The sequence below is a fragment of the Oncorhynchus gorbuscha genome, linkage group LG15, assembly GCF_021184085.1.
Source record: "Oncorhynchus gorbuscha isolate QuinsamMale2020 ecotype Even-year linkage group LG15, OgorEven_v1.0, whole genome shotgun sequence".
NCBI lineage: Eukaryota > Metazoa > Chordata > Actinopteri > Salmoniformes > Salmonidae > Oncorhynchus > Oncorhynchus gorbuscha.
Window position 1 is genome coordinate 71913315 of NC_060187.1, and position 16211 is coordinate 71929525.

A 16211-nucleotide genomic window follows, 5' to 3' on the forward strand; every position below is an offset into this window, starting at 1 on the left:
CAAAGTGCTGAGTAAAGGGTCTGAATACTTATGTAAATGTGATATTTATGTTTTATTTATTTTATAAATTAGCAAACATTTCTAAAAACCTGTTTTTGCTCTGTCATTATGGGGTATTGTGCGTAGATTGATGAGGAAAAATTGTAGAAAAAGGCTATAACATTACAAAATGTGGAAAAAGGCTATAACATTACAAAATGTGGAAAAAGGCTATAACATTACAAAATGTGGAAAAAGGCTATAACATTACAAAATGTGGAAAAAGGCTATAACATTACAAAATGTGGAAAAAGTGAAGGGGTCTGAATACTTTCTGATTGCACTGTATACAATCTTTAAGTCATGAGCAAACTCTCTCCTTCATTTTCGCTCTATTTACCTTTCACTATCTCACACCCGCGTATGCACACACACACACACACACACACACACACACACACACACACACACACACACACACACACACACACACACACACACACACACACACACACACACACACACACACACACACACACACACACACACACACACACACACACACACACACACACACACACACACACGACAACGACTGCTGGAGGGTATCTGACACAGTCATTACTCTAGTGTCGCCATGACCCGCAAAGGGGGTCTTGGACTCCTGGCTGCTACACTGGCTCTCTGCCTGACAAGCTGGCACAGAAAGAACAAGGGATGGAGAGAGGAAAGGAATGGAGAGAATAGAAAAGGGTGAGACAGGAAGAAAGACTAAGATAGGGATAGAAAGGTAGCCAGGTCTGGGAAAAACGTTAGAAAGGTTGAAGATTTCCCTCTAGTGGTGTGGGGGCTGTGCTTTGGCAAAGTGGGTGGGGTTATATCCTTCCTGTTTGGCCCTGTCCGGGGGTGTCCTCGGATGGGGCCACAGTGTCTCCTGACCCCTCCTGTCTCAGCCTCCAGTATTTATGCTGCAGTAGTTTATGTGTCGGGGGGCTAGGGTCAGTTTGTTTATCTGGAGTACTTCTCCTGTCCTATTCGGTGTCCTGTGTAAATCTAAGTGTGCGTTCTCTAATTCTCTCCTTCTCTCTTTCTTTCTCTCTCTCGGAGGACCTGAGCCCTAGAACCATGCCCCAGGACTACCTGACATGATGACTCCTTGCTGTCCCCAGTCCACCTGGCCATGCTGCTGCTCCAGTTTCAACTGGCCTGGGCCCTAGGACCATGTCCCAGGACTACCTGACATGAGGACTCCTTGCTGTCCCCAGTCCACCTGGCCATGCTCCTGCTCCAGTTTCAACTGTTCTGCCTTACTATTATTCAACCATGCTGGTCATTTATGAACATTTGAACATCTTGGCCACGTTCTGTTATAATCTCCACCTGGCACAGCCAGAAGAGGACTGGCCACCCCACATATGCTCTCTCTAATTCTCTCTTTCTTTCTCTCTCTCGGAGGACCTGAGCCCTAGGACCGTGCCCCAGGACTACCTGACATGATGGCTCCTTGCTGTCCCCAGTCCATCTGACTGTGCTGCTGCTCCAGTTTCAACTGTTCTGCCTTATTATTATTTGACCATGCTGGTCATTTATGAACATTTGAACATCTTGGTCATGTTCTGTTATAATCTCTACCCGGCACAGCCAGAAGAGGACTGGCCACCCCACATAGCCCGGTTCCTCTCTAGGTTTCTTCCTAGGTTTTGGCCTTTCTAGGGAGTTTATCCTAGCCACCGTGCTTTTACACCTGCATTGTTTGCTGTTTGGGGTTTTAGGCTGGGTTTCTGTACAGCACTTTGAGATATCAGCTGATGTACGAAGGGCTATATAAATAAATTAAAAAAAAAAATAAAAAAATTTACAAATGTTTAATGTGCTTAATTGGGCCTTTTTTCCTCCTGTCTCCTATCTGGCTCTACAGTGCTTTGGAAGAGGTCTGAACCTATAATCACATCTTAATGTCTAGCAGATCTACATCCAACTGCATCAATCAGCACAATCTCCATAAAGAGAGTGTAAAGGGAAGTGATTAAAATGTGTCTTCACACTGCGGCACGACAGGTTGAGAATTGCTGAACAACTGAAACAGAAGCTGCTGATTTCGCCCTACACACACACGCAAACACGCAAACACGCAAAACACACAAAGTGCTACAGTGATGAATGAAAACCTCAGCAACACTCGAGAGACGAATTAACATCCTGGCCTTTGCAGAGTCGCTTGTCGATACGGCAAATGCACTATCTGCAACACGTTCAATTACACTCTCAAATCAGAGCGCAACTTAATCAAAAGCCCCCATCTCATTACCTTCGAGGTCAGCAGCTGTCGTTCCACTGTGGAAACTCTTCCTAAAACAGGGCCAGGCCGGGCATAGACCCACTGCAGGGGAAAAATAGCCTTTTCTCCTTTCTTGCTCCCAGAGGAGCTTCCAACTTCTAAAGACTATTTCAGTATGTGATGCCTTTTAATACTTACACACAGATAGTTTTGTTTGAGACAAAAAGCACGCCAGTCCTTGATTCTAGCTATCTAACCTAGGTCAGGTCATTCTCAGATAATTGTCACAAGCTCTTGTTAACTACCATAGCTAACTTGGTTTTTAGGCTTCCGGACAATCTACTGTATGTTCAACACTCAAACAGTCACACTACGCAACTACACACAGACCATGTTGGGTTGCCATAAAACATGCTATAGCCTAGCCTGCATACACTGAAGTTTCTATAACAAACGTAATGCTAGGTTTATTTTGGGGCATGATGTGAGCAGGCCTGGAGATACAGTACCTGGAGTGACAAGGCAACAAAAACACACAACAAGCATTAAAGATTCACCGTTTCAACACAGCTCTACCCTCCACCCACTCCAGAGTGATCTCTTCTCCTCTGTTGGTGTGTTCCAGAGTGATCTCTTCTCCTCTGTTGGTGTGTTCCAGAGTGATCTCTTCTCCTCTGTTGGTGTGTTCCAGAGTGATCTCTTCTCCTCTGTTGGTGTGTTCCAGAGTGATCTCTTCTCCTCTGTTGGTGTGTTCCATAGTGATCTCTTCTCCTCTGTTGGTGTGTTCCAGAGTGATCTCTTCTCCTCTGTTGGTGTGTTCCAGAGTGATCTCTTCTCCTCTGTTGGTGTGTTCCAGAGTGATCTCTTCTCCTCTGTTGGTGTGTTCCAGAGTGATCTCTTCTCCTCTGTTGGTGTGTTCCAGAGTGATCTCTTCTCCTCTGTTGGTGTGTTCCAGAGTGATCTCTTCTCCTCTGTTGGTGTGTTCCAGAGTGATCTCTTCTCCTCTGTTGGTGTGTTCCAGAGTGATCTCTTCTCCTCTGTTGGTGTGTTCCAGAGTGATCTCTTCTCCTCTGTTGGTGTGTTCCATAGTGATCTCTTCTCCTCTGTTGGTGTGTTCCAGAGTGATCTCTTCTCCTCTGTTGGTGTGTTCCAGAGTGATCTCTTCTCCTCTGTTGGTGTGTTCCAGAGTGATCTCTTCTCCTCTGTTGGTGTGTTCCAGAGTGATCTCTTCTCCTCTGTTGGTGTGTTCCAGAGTGATCTCTTCTCCTCTGTTGGTGTGTTCCAGAGTGATCTCTTCTCCTCTGTTGGTGTGTTCCAGAGTGATCTCTTCTCCTCTGTTGGTGTGTTCCAGAGTGATCTCTTCTCCTCTGTTGGTGTGTTCCAGAGTGATCTCTTCTCCTCTGTTGGTGTGTTCCAGAGTGATCTCTTCTCCTCTGTTGGTGTGTTCCAGGGTGATCTCTTCTCCTCTGTTGGTGTGTTCCAGAGTGATCTCTTCTCCTCTGTTGGTGTGTTCCAGAGTGATCTCTTCTCCTCTGTTGGTGTGTTCCAGAGTGATTTCTTCTCCTCTGTTGGTGTGTTCCAGAGTGATCTCTTCTCCTCTGTTGGTGTGTTCCAGAGTGATCTCTTCTCCTCTGTTGGTGTGTTCCAGTCAGGAGACATAGACAATGCAGGAGCACATTCAATGATGATCATGAAAGCGTCTTCTTCTCCTGTTCCAAAATAACAGTGCATTTCGCCAGAACACCAATTTTGTTCAAGCCTTGCTGTTTGCCAGGAAGTCTGATGATAATAGTCCCTTTACAGTTATCAATCACTCACCCACTCCATCATCCATAACAAATGACAGAGTTGGCAAAGATAAAACACAGGCAGAAAATACAACTATTTTGTAGCCAACAATATATCTTCAGCAACTCAAAACATGAATTATGTCACACTCATAGCTGATATTTCAGATATCTATATACTAAATACATTGAAGTTGGAGAGGCGTCAAATGCCCACTAAAGCTAAATATAGTTCTAATGGACATTCTTAATGCTCTGAGAAAGTGCTATGAGTGTGAGCCTCTTCCTCCATCTGCTTGGTGCTAACTGGCTCTCTTTCCCCTGAATTAGACTGATGACGCATCATCAATGTTGCTGTATGATGCACTGTATGCAACTACACAAATATGTGTTGGAGAATCTCCTATCCATACGGTTGCCTTCTGTATCCCGCTAAAAATACCATCGTGAATATGTTCTGATGCAGTGAGAGTCTGACGCAAAGCTTGACCTTTCGAATGCTAATTTCAAATATATCTTTCACAATACCTTCTTTCATACAGATGCTGAGTATTTCAAAATGTGCTTTATGCTAGATAAACACATTTAATTAATTGTGGTGAATCACCATTGAAACTTTGTTAGCGTGCATGATTATGCATCATCAATCTGACAAAAGAAGCAAAACAAACGACCTTTAACTTACTCCCACAATGTTTTCAAACTCTTGAGCAACACCATCTCTTCCAAGCTGTACGGTATTCTACCATTCTAGTTCTAGTAACATTCTAGTTCTAACCTGAATACGTGACTCCAGACCACTGCAACCAATTCACTCCCAGCGGCTCCAATGACATTGTCATGGCTGCTCAGCACACACCCCACTTGGGCCACTTAAGGACCCTCAGCGGTACCTGTGGCTGGTAGAGTGGGCTCTCATTAAGGTCTCCTTCCAGACAAACAGCTCTCCATCCCAAACAATTCTAATGACCAGGGCTGGGGCTGTGGAGCAGAGCACTAGAGGGGTCTAACGAGACTGGTCTATCCCAGGATCAGGCCCAGAACACAGGGAGAACATGGCGAGAACAGGCCGGGCCAACCTGGTGTGTGCTGCTGAACACAATTGTGTTTCTCTTGATTGGCATTACAACTGTTCAAACACACACACACCAGGAACAGCAGAGCCCAACAGTGTGTTTTCTCCACAAGCAGACCAAGGAGAGTGCCTCCACTTTTTGACCACAAGTGATCGAAGAAAAGAGATTGGAGAATAAGAGTGAGTGAATGTTCACGAGAGATGGCAGACAGACACTACTAGGAGTTTGATAGACTAAGCACCCACCCGGGGAGTAGAAGAGGAGAGTTGCATACATGCTGGAAGGGCTTGAAAGGTTTGGCAAGAGGAAGGAGGAGAAAGATTATCCCGACTGACAGCTCCATTAGAGACTCTACCTGGGCTTTGATCATTTCCTGAGCCCCCCTCCACTGCTACACAGCTCAGTACAGCTCAGTCACACACACACACACACGCACGCACACACGCACGCACGCACACACACAGCTCAGTCGGCGCAAGCAGCAAGCACCAGAAGCCACACACAGCAAATCTGACAGGCTCCAGCCCACTGAAAGGGCCCCGGCTTCACTGTGATCAAAGCTACTCTCTCTGATGGCTCAGGCCCCCATCTGTCTCCCCATAACACTGAGGCTGCCACAGCACACACTACACAGTCTGCTCTTTATACACTAGGGAGAGAGGGAGGGGAGGTAGAGAGAGAGAGAGAGAGAGAGAGAGAGAGAGAGAGAGAGAGAGAGAGAGAGAGAGAGAGAGAGAGAGAGAGAGAGAGAGAGAGAGAGAGAGAGAGAGAGAGAGAGAGAGAGAGAGAGAGATGGTGAAAGAAAGAGAGAGAGAGAGAGAGAGATGGGGAAAGAAAGAGAGAGGAAGGAAGGAAGGAAGGAAGGAAGGAAGGAAGGAAGGAAGGACGGGAGAAAGGAAGGAAGGAAGGGAGAAGGGTAAATAGAGAGAGAGATATGGGAAAGCTAGAGAGAGGAAGGAAGGAAGGAAGGAAGGGAGAAAGGAAGGAAGGAAGGGAGAAGGGTAAAGAGAGAGAGAGATAGGGGAAAGCTAGAGAGAGGAAGGAAGGAAGGAAGGAAGGAAGGAAGGGAGAAAGGAAGGAAGGAAGGGAGAAGGGTAAAGAGAGAGAGAGATAGGGGAAAGCTAGAGAGAGAAAAGAAGGAAGGAAGGAAGGGAGAAAGGAAGGAAGGGAGAAGGGTAAAGAGAGAGAGAGATAGGGGAAAGCTAGAGAGAGTGGCAGGGGGACAGATAGAATAGGGGGAAAGAGAGAGAGAGAGTGGGGGGAGATGGGAGAGTAATAAAGAGAGAGACAGAGAGGAGGGGGAGACAGGGGGGAGACTGTCACTGAGTGAATGTGAATATTTATTTCTCCCAATTTTACAGTATGCAGGAGTTAAGAAACAAAAGAGCTTGTTTGATTTTTGTATGTTTCGGTCAAATTCATCTTACTTCTCTGGGTATCTGAACACCCTAATTCATACCTTGTACCATCAACTCTTACTGGAGTGTCAGCTGTGATCACTGTTAAAAAGAAAGAGGCACATACATGCGCACATTCACAGACGAACACACAAACACACACGGAGGGTAGTGAACAATATACATCACACATACATTTTGGAGGCCTGCCTTAATCTGGCCCTATTACAAGGCTAATGTAGGAAAGGTGAAAGGTCATGGAGTAAAGCAGTGATGCTGGCAACCACCGCTTTATAACTGCATGACTGACCCTTGACCCCTAACACTCTCCAAGTTCCTGACACCACACTGCAAATCTGCTTCAGGTCATTAACACGATAACACTCCTTTGATATAGGATATCTCTTGTGAGCTGTAGAGTGGATATTCCCTCCAAACCAGTGCATATTCCCTCCAAACCAGTGCATATTCCCTACAACCCAGTGCATATTCCCTCCAAACCAATGCACGGATATTCAAGGGAGCATATAGCAATAGCATTATCACTTTCTGAACACTTTATGTCCTGCCTCCCCCTTTTCTTGATTTCTCTGCAGAGACCTCATACAGTATGACCGCTTAATTCACAGTCCATTCCACACACACACACACACACACACACACACACACACACACACACACACACACACACACACACACACACACACACACACACACACACACACACACACACACACACACACACACACACACACACACACACACACACACACACACACACACACACACACACACACACAGCCGTCTATTCCACAGTAGTGAACCCTATGATTGCCTCTCCTCAGGGGGTCAAGGGGTGGTAGTGTTGTCCATCCATCCATAGTCAGCCTCCAAGCCCTGCGGCAGATTGACGTCACTTTGACAAACTCAGTCTTGTTTTCAATACTGTACTGAGGGTCATTTAAATAGTTTGTTTCAGTTAGGGTGAAAATGTGGTGCTCAAGTTAGTATGAAATCCTGGAAGTGAATGTTTGTCTTTACCTACTGGTTGGTAGCCCTGCCTCTTGGGGCCTCCGAAGGGGTTTCGGCTGCCTCCAAAGGAGCCTCCATCGATGGATCCATAAGACATCCTGTCCTGGTGGTTTTGGGTCTGTCTGGAACAGAGAGAACACAACAACATCAGTCAGAATGGAGGATATACTATATGGATCCATAAGACATCCTGTCCTGGCTGTTTTGGGTCTGTCTGGAACAGAGAGAACACAACAACATCAGTCAGATTGGAGGATATACTATATGGATCCATAAGACATCCTGTCCTGGCTGTTTTGGGTCTGTCTGGAACAGAGAGAACACAACAACATCAGTCAGATTGGTGGATATACTATATGGATCTGAGTATTCAATATTCCTGGTTGGTGGATTCCAGGAACCATCAGGGGAAAATATGTGTACATAAATATAAGTGTGTGTATGAACTGAATCCCCGATTCCACAGTGACATTATGCATCATGACTCAGCCTCCCCATCTATATGGAGGTGTGCAAAACATCACTGAAAAGGTTAAAGAATGCATAGTGAATGTGTTTTCCATCCAAGACACATGACATCTATGAAGCCCTGTGTCTACCAGCATCACAACCAAAGGTCACATGGTATCATGATTTCATAAGCTGTCCTGTAAGACATTCAGCCCTCTGTGAATAGCAGGCATTGAAATAAGTAGGCTTGTAATTGTGTTCTAATGTCATTGTCCAGCTGCCCTTTTGTGGTTTTGAAGCTAGTCTGGTGTTGTCTGGCACCCGGGTCTGGGTATGTGAACACTGGCATTCATGACCGTCTCATAAGGGTGGCAAAGGAACAGACAGAGGGGAAGCAGAGAGAGAGAGAGATAGAGAGAGATGAGAGAGAGAGAGGACAGAGAGAGAGAGAGAGAGAGAGAGAGAGAGAGAGAGAGAGAGAGAGAGAGAGAGAGAGAGAGAGAGAGAGAGAGAGAGGAGAAGGAGAATGACAGAAGGATAAATGAGAGAAGAGGGATAGAGAGAGGACATGGAGAGAGGGGTAGAAGGAAAGAGGGAGAGGAGATGGAGAGAGAGAGGACATGGAGAGAGGGGTAGAAGGAGGGAGGGAGAGGAGAGAGAGCAAGAGGACATGGAAAGAGGGGTAGAAGGAGAGTGAGAGGAGATGGAGAGAGAGAGGACATGGAGAGAGGGGTAGAAGGAAAGAAGGAGAGGAGATGGAGAGAGGGGACATGGAGATGGGGGTAGAAGTAGGGAGGGAGAGGAGAGAGAGAGCGAGAGGACATGGAGAGAGGGGTAGAAGGAGGGAGGGAGAGGAGAAAGAGAGCGAGAGGACATGGAGAGAGGGGTAGAAGGAGAGAGGGAGAGGAGATGGAGAGAGGGGTAGAAGGAGGGAGGGAGAGGAGAAAGAGAGTGAGAGGACATGGAGAGAGGGGTAGAAGGAGAGAGGGAGAGGAGAAGGTGGGATTCAGTCCCATCTTCAGTGAGAGACAGAGGATCAGATTTACTGGAAAGCAGCAAGATGAATTACTTTTGGCAGCCAATAAACGATCTCTCTCTGCTCCTTTTGAATCTCAGACCAGTCACTAGTCACTGTAGTGCCTGGTGCTCCAGCCTTCTGATGTGTGCATAGGCATTGCGTGTCTCAATACGTGCTTTCTTAGACACGTTCTCTTTTCTTCTCCCACATTCTATATAGGAATACATACACACAATATACATACACACACTTGTATGTGTGTATACCACACACAGAAACACAACACACACACACACATGCTCAAACACACACATGTGGACACACACAGAAACAAACACACGCACACGCGCATACACAAAACCACACACACATACGGATCCTATATGTGTCTCTCATAGTTTGGCCAGTCACCCTTGTGAAGAGTGAGGTCTGAGCAGAGGAGAGGACTGCATGGTGTAGTAACACAATGAGTGGATCCCACTGTCATTACTCATTGCCTTAGTGTTCCTGGTCCCTGCACCAGCTATACCCATGCACCCCTGGCCTTCACCCAGCCTCTCCCTCTCTGCCTGGCCTGGTGATGTCATCAACACTCGCCCTGGTCTCTGACTCACAATAGAGCTCTGTAATTGGCTGAGCAGAGAGTGTCCTGACTGATACATCACTCCCCATCTTGTCTCTGAGGCTGGTGGTCCTCTATAGACATGGGGTTCGACTTGAGATTGCGTAGTACTACTACAGTAAATCTACAGGACTAGACAATAGGCAAATAAAAATTTAATCAAATGTGGGGGAACATTATTAGGATATAACATATTTTTCACTATCAATAATAAAGCAGCCATGAGTTCCCTGGTGATGGGAGAGTCTCTCTCTCTCTCTTCTCTCTCCCTCTCTCCCCTCTCCATCCATCTTTCACCCTCTCTCTCACTCTCTCTCGTTCTATTCTCTCTCTCTCTCCATATTCCTTTTATTAATTTTGTCGGCATAAGAAGCGTCTAATTGCAGCTCAGGCAGAGTGAGCCAGGGAGCTTATCAAACAGCCCTCGGAAAACAAATTAATTGTTTTATGAGAGAGATAAGTCTAGGGTCATTTACACATCTTACATAAAGTTGTGAGATTATTAGGGAAATATGTGTGTGTGTGCATGCTAGTGTGTTCAAATCAAATCAAATTGTATTTGTCACATGCGTCTTACAGTGAAATTCTTACTTACAAGCCCTTAACCAACAATGCAGTTTTAAGAAAAATAAGTGTTAAGTTCAAAACAGATAAGTAAAAAAAAAATGAAAAGAAGAATAATAGAAAAATAACAAACTATAAGAGCAGCAGTAAAATAACAGTAGCGATGAGGTACTGGTACAGAGTCAATGTGCGGGGACACCGGTTACGTGAGATAATTGAGGTAATATGTACATGTAGGAAGAGGTAAAGTGACAATGCATAGATAATACACAGAGAGTAGCAGCAGTGTAAAGGAGGGAGGGGGGGACATTGCAAATAGTCTGGGAAGCCATTTGATAAGCTGTTGAGGAGTGTCATGGCTTGGGGGTAGAAGCTGGTAATAAGCCTTTTGGACCGAGACTTGGCGCTCCGGTACCGCTTGCCGTTCCATGCCAGGTCAGTGTGAGAGCGAGTTGGAGGTGTGCTACAGTACATCCCTGTGAGACATTGTAGGACCCATGGTGCCAGTAAATGCAGCCCTGGTAGGAGGGCAGACAGCCAGACTGGCTTGTCTCAACCCTGACAGAGAGCATCATTCAACCCTTCCTGTGATTCTGAATCAGTCCCTAACTCCTCTCACAGCTGCCATTATGAGCAGAACTAGGCTCAGCATAGCGATAGGGAGCAAGGCAACTGAGCAGAAATTACCCAGCACGCTGGACACAAATGCTCTGTGTGTGTGTGTGTGTGTGTGTGTGTGTGTGTGTGTGTGTGTGTGTGTGTGTGTGTGTGTGTGTGTGTGTGTGTGTGTGTGTGTCAGCCTTTGAGTATTACACTGAAATTCTTTCCTGATGAATGCTTGTGCATTTGTCATGTAAGAACATGTGATATGTGTAGTTGAAGTCGGAAGATAACATACATTTAGGTTGGAGTCATTAAAACTAGTTTTTCAACCACTCTACAAACTTCTTGTTAACAAACTAGAGTTTTGGCAAGTCAGTTAGGACATCTACTTTGTGCATGACATGTCCATAAGCCACGTTGCCACAACTTTGGAAGTCTGCTTGGGTTATTGTCCATTTGGAAGACCCATTTGCGACCAGCTTTAACTTCCTAACTGATGTCTTGAGATGTTCAATGTATCCATATAATTTCCCTTCCTGATGACGCCAATCTATTTGGTGAAGTGCACCAGTCCCTCCTGCAGCAAAGCACCCCCACAACATGATGCAACCACCCCATACATCACGGTTGGGATGGTGTTCTTCGGCTTGCAAGCATACCCCTTTTTCCTCCAAACATAACGATTCTCATTACGGCCAAACAGTTCTATTTTTGTTTCATCAGACCAGAGGACATTTTTCCAAAAAGTACATTCTTTGCAAACCGTAGTCTGGCTTTTTTATGGCGGTTTTGGAGCACTGGCTTCTTCCTTGCTGAGCCGCCTTTCAGGTTTTACTGTGGATATAGATACTTTTGTACCTGTTTCCTCCAGCATCTTCACAAGGTCCTTTGCTGTTGTTCTGGGATTGATTTGCACTTTTAGCACCAAAGTACATTGATCTCTAGGAGACAGAATGCGTCTCCTTCCTGAGCGGTATGACGGCTGCGTAGTCCAATGGTGTTTATACTTAGGTACTATTGTTTGTACAGATGAACGTGGTACCTTCAGGCATTTGGAACTTGCTCCCAAGGATGAACCAGACTTGTGGAGGCCTATCATTTTTTTCCTGAGATCTTGGCTGATTTCTTTTGATTTTCTCATGGTGTCAAGCAAAGAGGCACTGAGTTTGAAGGTAGGCCATGAAATACGTCCACAGGTACACCTCCAATTGACTCAAATGATGTCAATTAGCCTATCAGAAGCTTCTAAAGCCATGACATAATTTTCTGTCATTTTCCAAGCTGTTTAAAGGCACAGTCAACTTAGTGTATGTAATCTTCAGACCCACTGGAATTGTGATACAGTGAATTATAAGTGAAATAATCTGTCTGTTAACAATTGTTGGAAAAATTACTTGTGTCATGCACAAAGTAGTTGTCCTAACCGACTTGCAAAAACTATAGTTTGTTAACAAGAAATCTGTGGAGTGGTTGAAAAACAAGTTTTAATGACTCCAACCTAATTGTATGTAAACTTCCCATTTCAACTGTATACACATTATATATACATACGTACGTACATACGTACATACATACATACATACATACATACATACATACATACATACATACATACATACATACATACATACATACATACATACATACATACATACATACATACATACATACATACATACATACATACATACATACATACATACATACATACATACATACATACATACATACATACATATATAGATATATACATATATGTGTGGAACTTGTTCAGTTTATGTCTCAGTTGTTGAATCTTATGTTCATTCAAATATTCACACTTGTAAAGTTTGCTGAAAATAGTTGATAGTGAAAGGACGTTTCTTTGTATGCTGAGTTTATATATATATTTCACACCCACACACACACACACACACACACACACACACACACACACACACACACACACACACACACACACACACACACACACACACACACACACACACACACACACACACACACACACACACACACACACACACACACACACACACACACACACACACACACTCAAACCGACAAGGACAAATAAGAAGAGGAATAGTTCAAAAATGATCTGTCATTGAGCTTGACATAATAGGATCAGACTGTCCACTGTCCCCAATGACTCTGGTCACTGAATATTAGCTGTCTTTATACTAACTACTATTATTTGTCCTTGTCCCAGCAGGCGATTCTGCCCTTCATCAGCCCAAGACCCAGCCAGCTCGGACAAAGAGATGTCTGGACTGTAAACTAGTGATGTCATCTTACACATTCTGATTCACATTGTGATGGATGGGTCTTCTCTACATTTACATTTACATTTAAGTCATTTAGCAGACGCTCTTATCCAGAGCGACTTACAAATTGGTGCATTCACCTTATGACATCCAGTGGAACAGCCACTTTACAATAGTGCATCTACATATTTTAAGGGGGGTGAGAAGGATTACTTTATCCTATCCTAGGTATTCCTTAAAGAGGTGGGGTTTCAGGTGTCTCCGGAAGGTGGTGATTGACTCCGCTGTCCTGGCGTCGTGAGGGAGTTTGTTCCACCATTGGGGAGCCAGAGCAGCGAACAGTTTTGACTGGGCTGAGCGGGAACTGTACTTCCTCAGTGGTAGGGAGGCGAGCAGGCCAGAGGTGGATGAACGCAGTGCCCTTATTTGGGTGTAGGGCCTGATCAGAGCCTGGAGGTACTGAGGTGCCGTTCCCCTCACAGCTCCGTAGGCAAGCACCATGGTCTTGTAGCGGATGCGAGCTTCAACTGGAAGCCAGTGGAGAGAGCGGAGGAGCGGGGTGACGTGAGAGAACTTGGGAAGGTTGAACACCAGACGGGCTGCGGCGTTCTGGATGAGTTGTAGGGGTTTAATGGCACAGGCAGGGAGCCCAGCCAACAGCGAGTTGCAGTAATCCAGACGGGAGATGACAAGTGCCTGGATTAGGACCTGTGCCGCTTCCTGTGTGAGGCAGGGTCGTACTCTGCGGATGTTGTAGAGCATGAACCTACAGGAACGGGCCACCGCCTTGATGTTAGTTGAGAACGACAGGGTGTTGTCCAGGATCACGCCAAGGTTCTTAGCGCTCTGGGAGGAGGACACAATGGAGTTGTCAACCGTGATGGCGAGATCATGGAACGGGCAGTCCTTCCCCGGGAGGAAGAGCAGCTCCGTCTTGCCGAAGTTCAGCTTGAGGTGGTGATCCGTCATCCACACTGATATGCCTGCCAGACATGCAGAGATGCGATTCGCCACCTGGTCATCAGAAGGGGGAAAGGAGAAGATTAATTGTGTGTCGTCTGCATAGCAATGATAGGAGAGACCATGTGAGGTTATGACAGAGCCAAGTGACTTGGTGTATAGCGAGAATAGGAGAGGGCCTAGAACAGAGCCCTGGGGGACACCAGTGGTGAGAGCGCATGGTGAGGAGACAGATTCGCGCCACGCCACCTGGTAGGAGCGACCTGTCAGGTAGGACGCAATCCAAGCGTGGGCCACGCCGGAGATGCCCAACTCGGAGATGCTCTACTCAATTCAATTCAATTCAAGGGCTTTATTGGCATGGGAAACATGTGTTAACATTGCCAAAGCAAGTGAGGTAGACAACATACAAAGTGAATATATAAGGTGAAAAACAACAAAAATGAACAGTAAACATTACACATACAGAAGTTTCAAAACAGTAAAGACATTACAAATGTCATATTATATATATATATATATATATATATATATATATATATATATATATATATATATATATATACATACATATATATACATATATATACATATATATATATATATACATATATATATATATATATATATATATATATATATATATATATATATATATATATATATATATATATATATATATATACATATATATATATACATATATATATATATATATATACAATGTACAAATAGTTAAAGGACACAAGATAAAATAAATAAGCATAAATATGGGTTGTATTTACAATGGTGTTTGTTCTTCACTGGTTGCCCTTTTCTCGTGGCAACAGGTCACAAATCTTGCTGCTGTGATGGCACACTGTGGAATTTCACGCAGTAGATATGGGAGTTTTTCAAAATTGGATTTGTTTTCGAATTCTTTGTGGATCTGTGTGATCTGGGGGAAATATGTATCTCTAATATGGTCATACATTGGGCAGGAGGTTAGGAAGTGCAGCTCAGTTTCCACCTCATTTTGTGGGCAGTGAGCACATAGCCTGTCTTCTCTTGAGAGCCATGTCTGCCTACGGCGGCCTTTCTCAATAGCAAGGCTATGCTCACTGAGTCTGTACATAGTAAAAGCTTTCCTTAATTTTGGGTCAGTCACAGTGGTCAGGTATTCTGCCGCTGTGTACTCTCTGTGTAGGGCCAAATAGCATTCTAGTTTGCTCTGTTTTTTTGTTAATTCTTTCCAATGTGTTAAGTAATTATCTTTTTGTTTTCTCATGATTTGGTTGGGTCTAACTGTGCTGTTGTCCTGGGGCTCTGTAGGGTGTGTTTGTGTTTGTGAACAGAGCCCCAGGACCAGCTTGCTTAGGGGACTCTTCTCCAGGTTCATCTCTCTGTAGGTGATGGCTTTGTTATGGAAGGTTTGTGAATCGCTTCCTTTTAGGTGGTTGTAGAATTTAATGGCTCTTTTCTGGATTTTGATAATTAGTGGGTATCGGCCTAATTTTGCTCTGCATGCATTATTTGGTGTTTTACATTGTATACGGAGGATATTTTTGCAGAATTCTGCGTGCAGAGTCTCAATTTGGTGTTTGTCACATTTTGTGAAGTCTTGGTTGGTGAGCGGACCCCAGACCTCACAACCATAAAGGGCAATGGGCTCTATGACTGATTCAAGTATTTTTAGCCAAATCCTAATTGGTATGTTGAAATTTATGTTTCTTTTGATGGCATTGAATGCCCTTCTTGCCTTGTCTCTCAGATCGTTCACAGCTTTGTGGAAGTTACCTGTGGCGCTGATGTTTAGGCCAAGGTATGTATAGTTTTTTGTGTGCTCTAGGGCAACAGTGTCTAGATGGAATTTGAATTTGTGGTCCTGGTGACTGGACCTTTTTTGGAACACCATTATTTTGGTCTTACTGAGATTTACTGTCAGGGCCCAGGTCTGACAGAATCTGTGCATAAGATCTAGGTGCTGCTGTAGGCCCTCCTTGGTTGGTGACAGAAGCACCAGATCATCAGCAAACAGCAGACATTTGACTTCGGATTCTAGCAGGGGGAGGCCGGGTGCTGCAGACTTTTCTAGTGCCCGCGCCAATTCGTTGATATAAATGTTGAAGAGGGTGGGGCTTAAGCTGCATCCCTGTCTAACCCCACGACCCTGTGTGAAGAAATGTGTGTGTTTTTTGCCAA

The 16211-nt window shown here is 44.8% G+C and overlaps 1 protein-coding gene across 1 annotated transcript in view; it reads right to left on the minus strand.

The window, feature by feature from the left end:
* LOC123997784 (t-SNARE domain-containing protein 1-like) overlaps positions 1-16211 on the minus strand; it is a 140620-nt gene that overhangs the window by 98268 nt on the left and 26141 nt on the right. Inside the window, exon 2 of the mRNA XM_046302336.1 lies at positions 7559-7671. Coding sequence (XP_046158292.1) covers positions 7559-7646 — 88 coding nt within the window. The 5' untranslated portion in view covers positions 7647-7671. The remainder of the gene's footprint in view (positions 1-7558; positions 7672-16211) is intronic.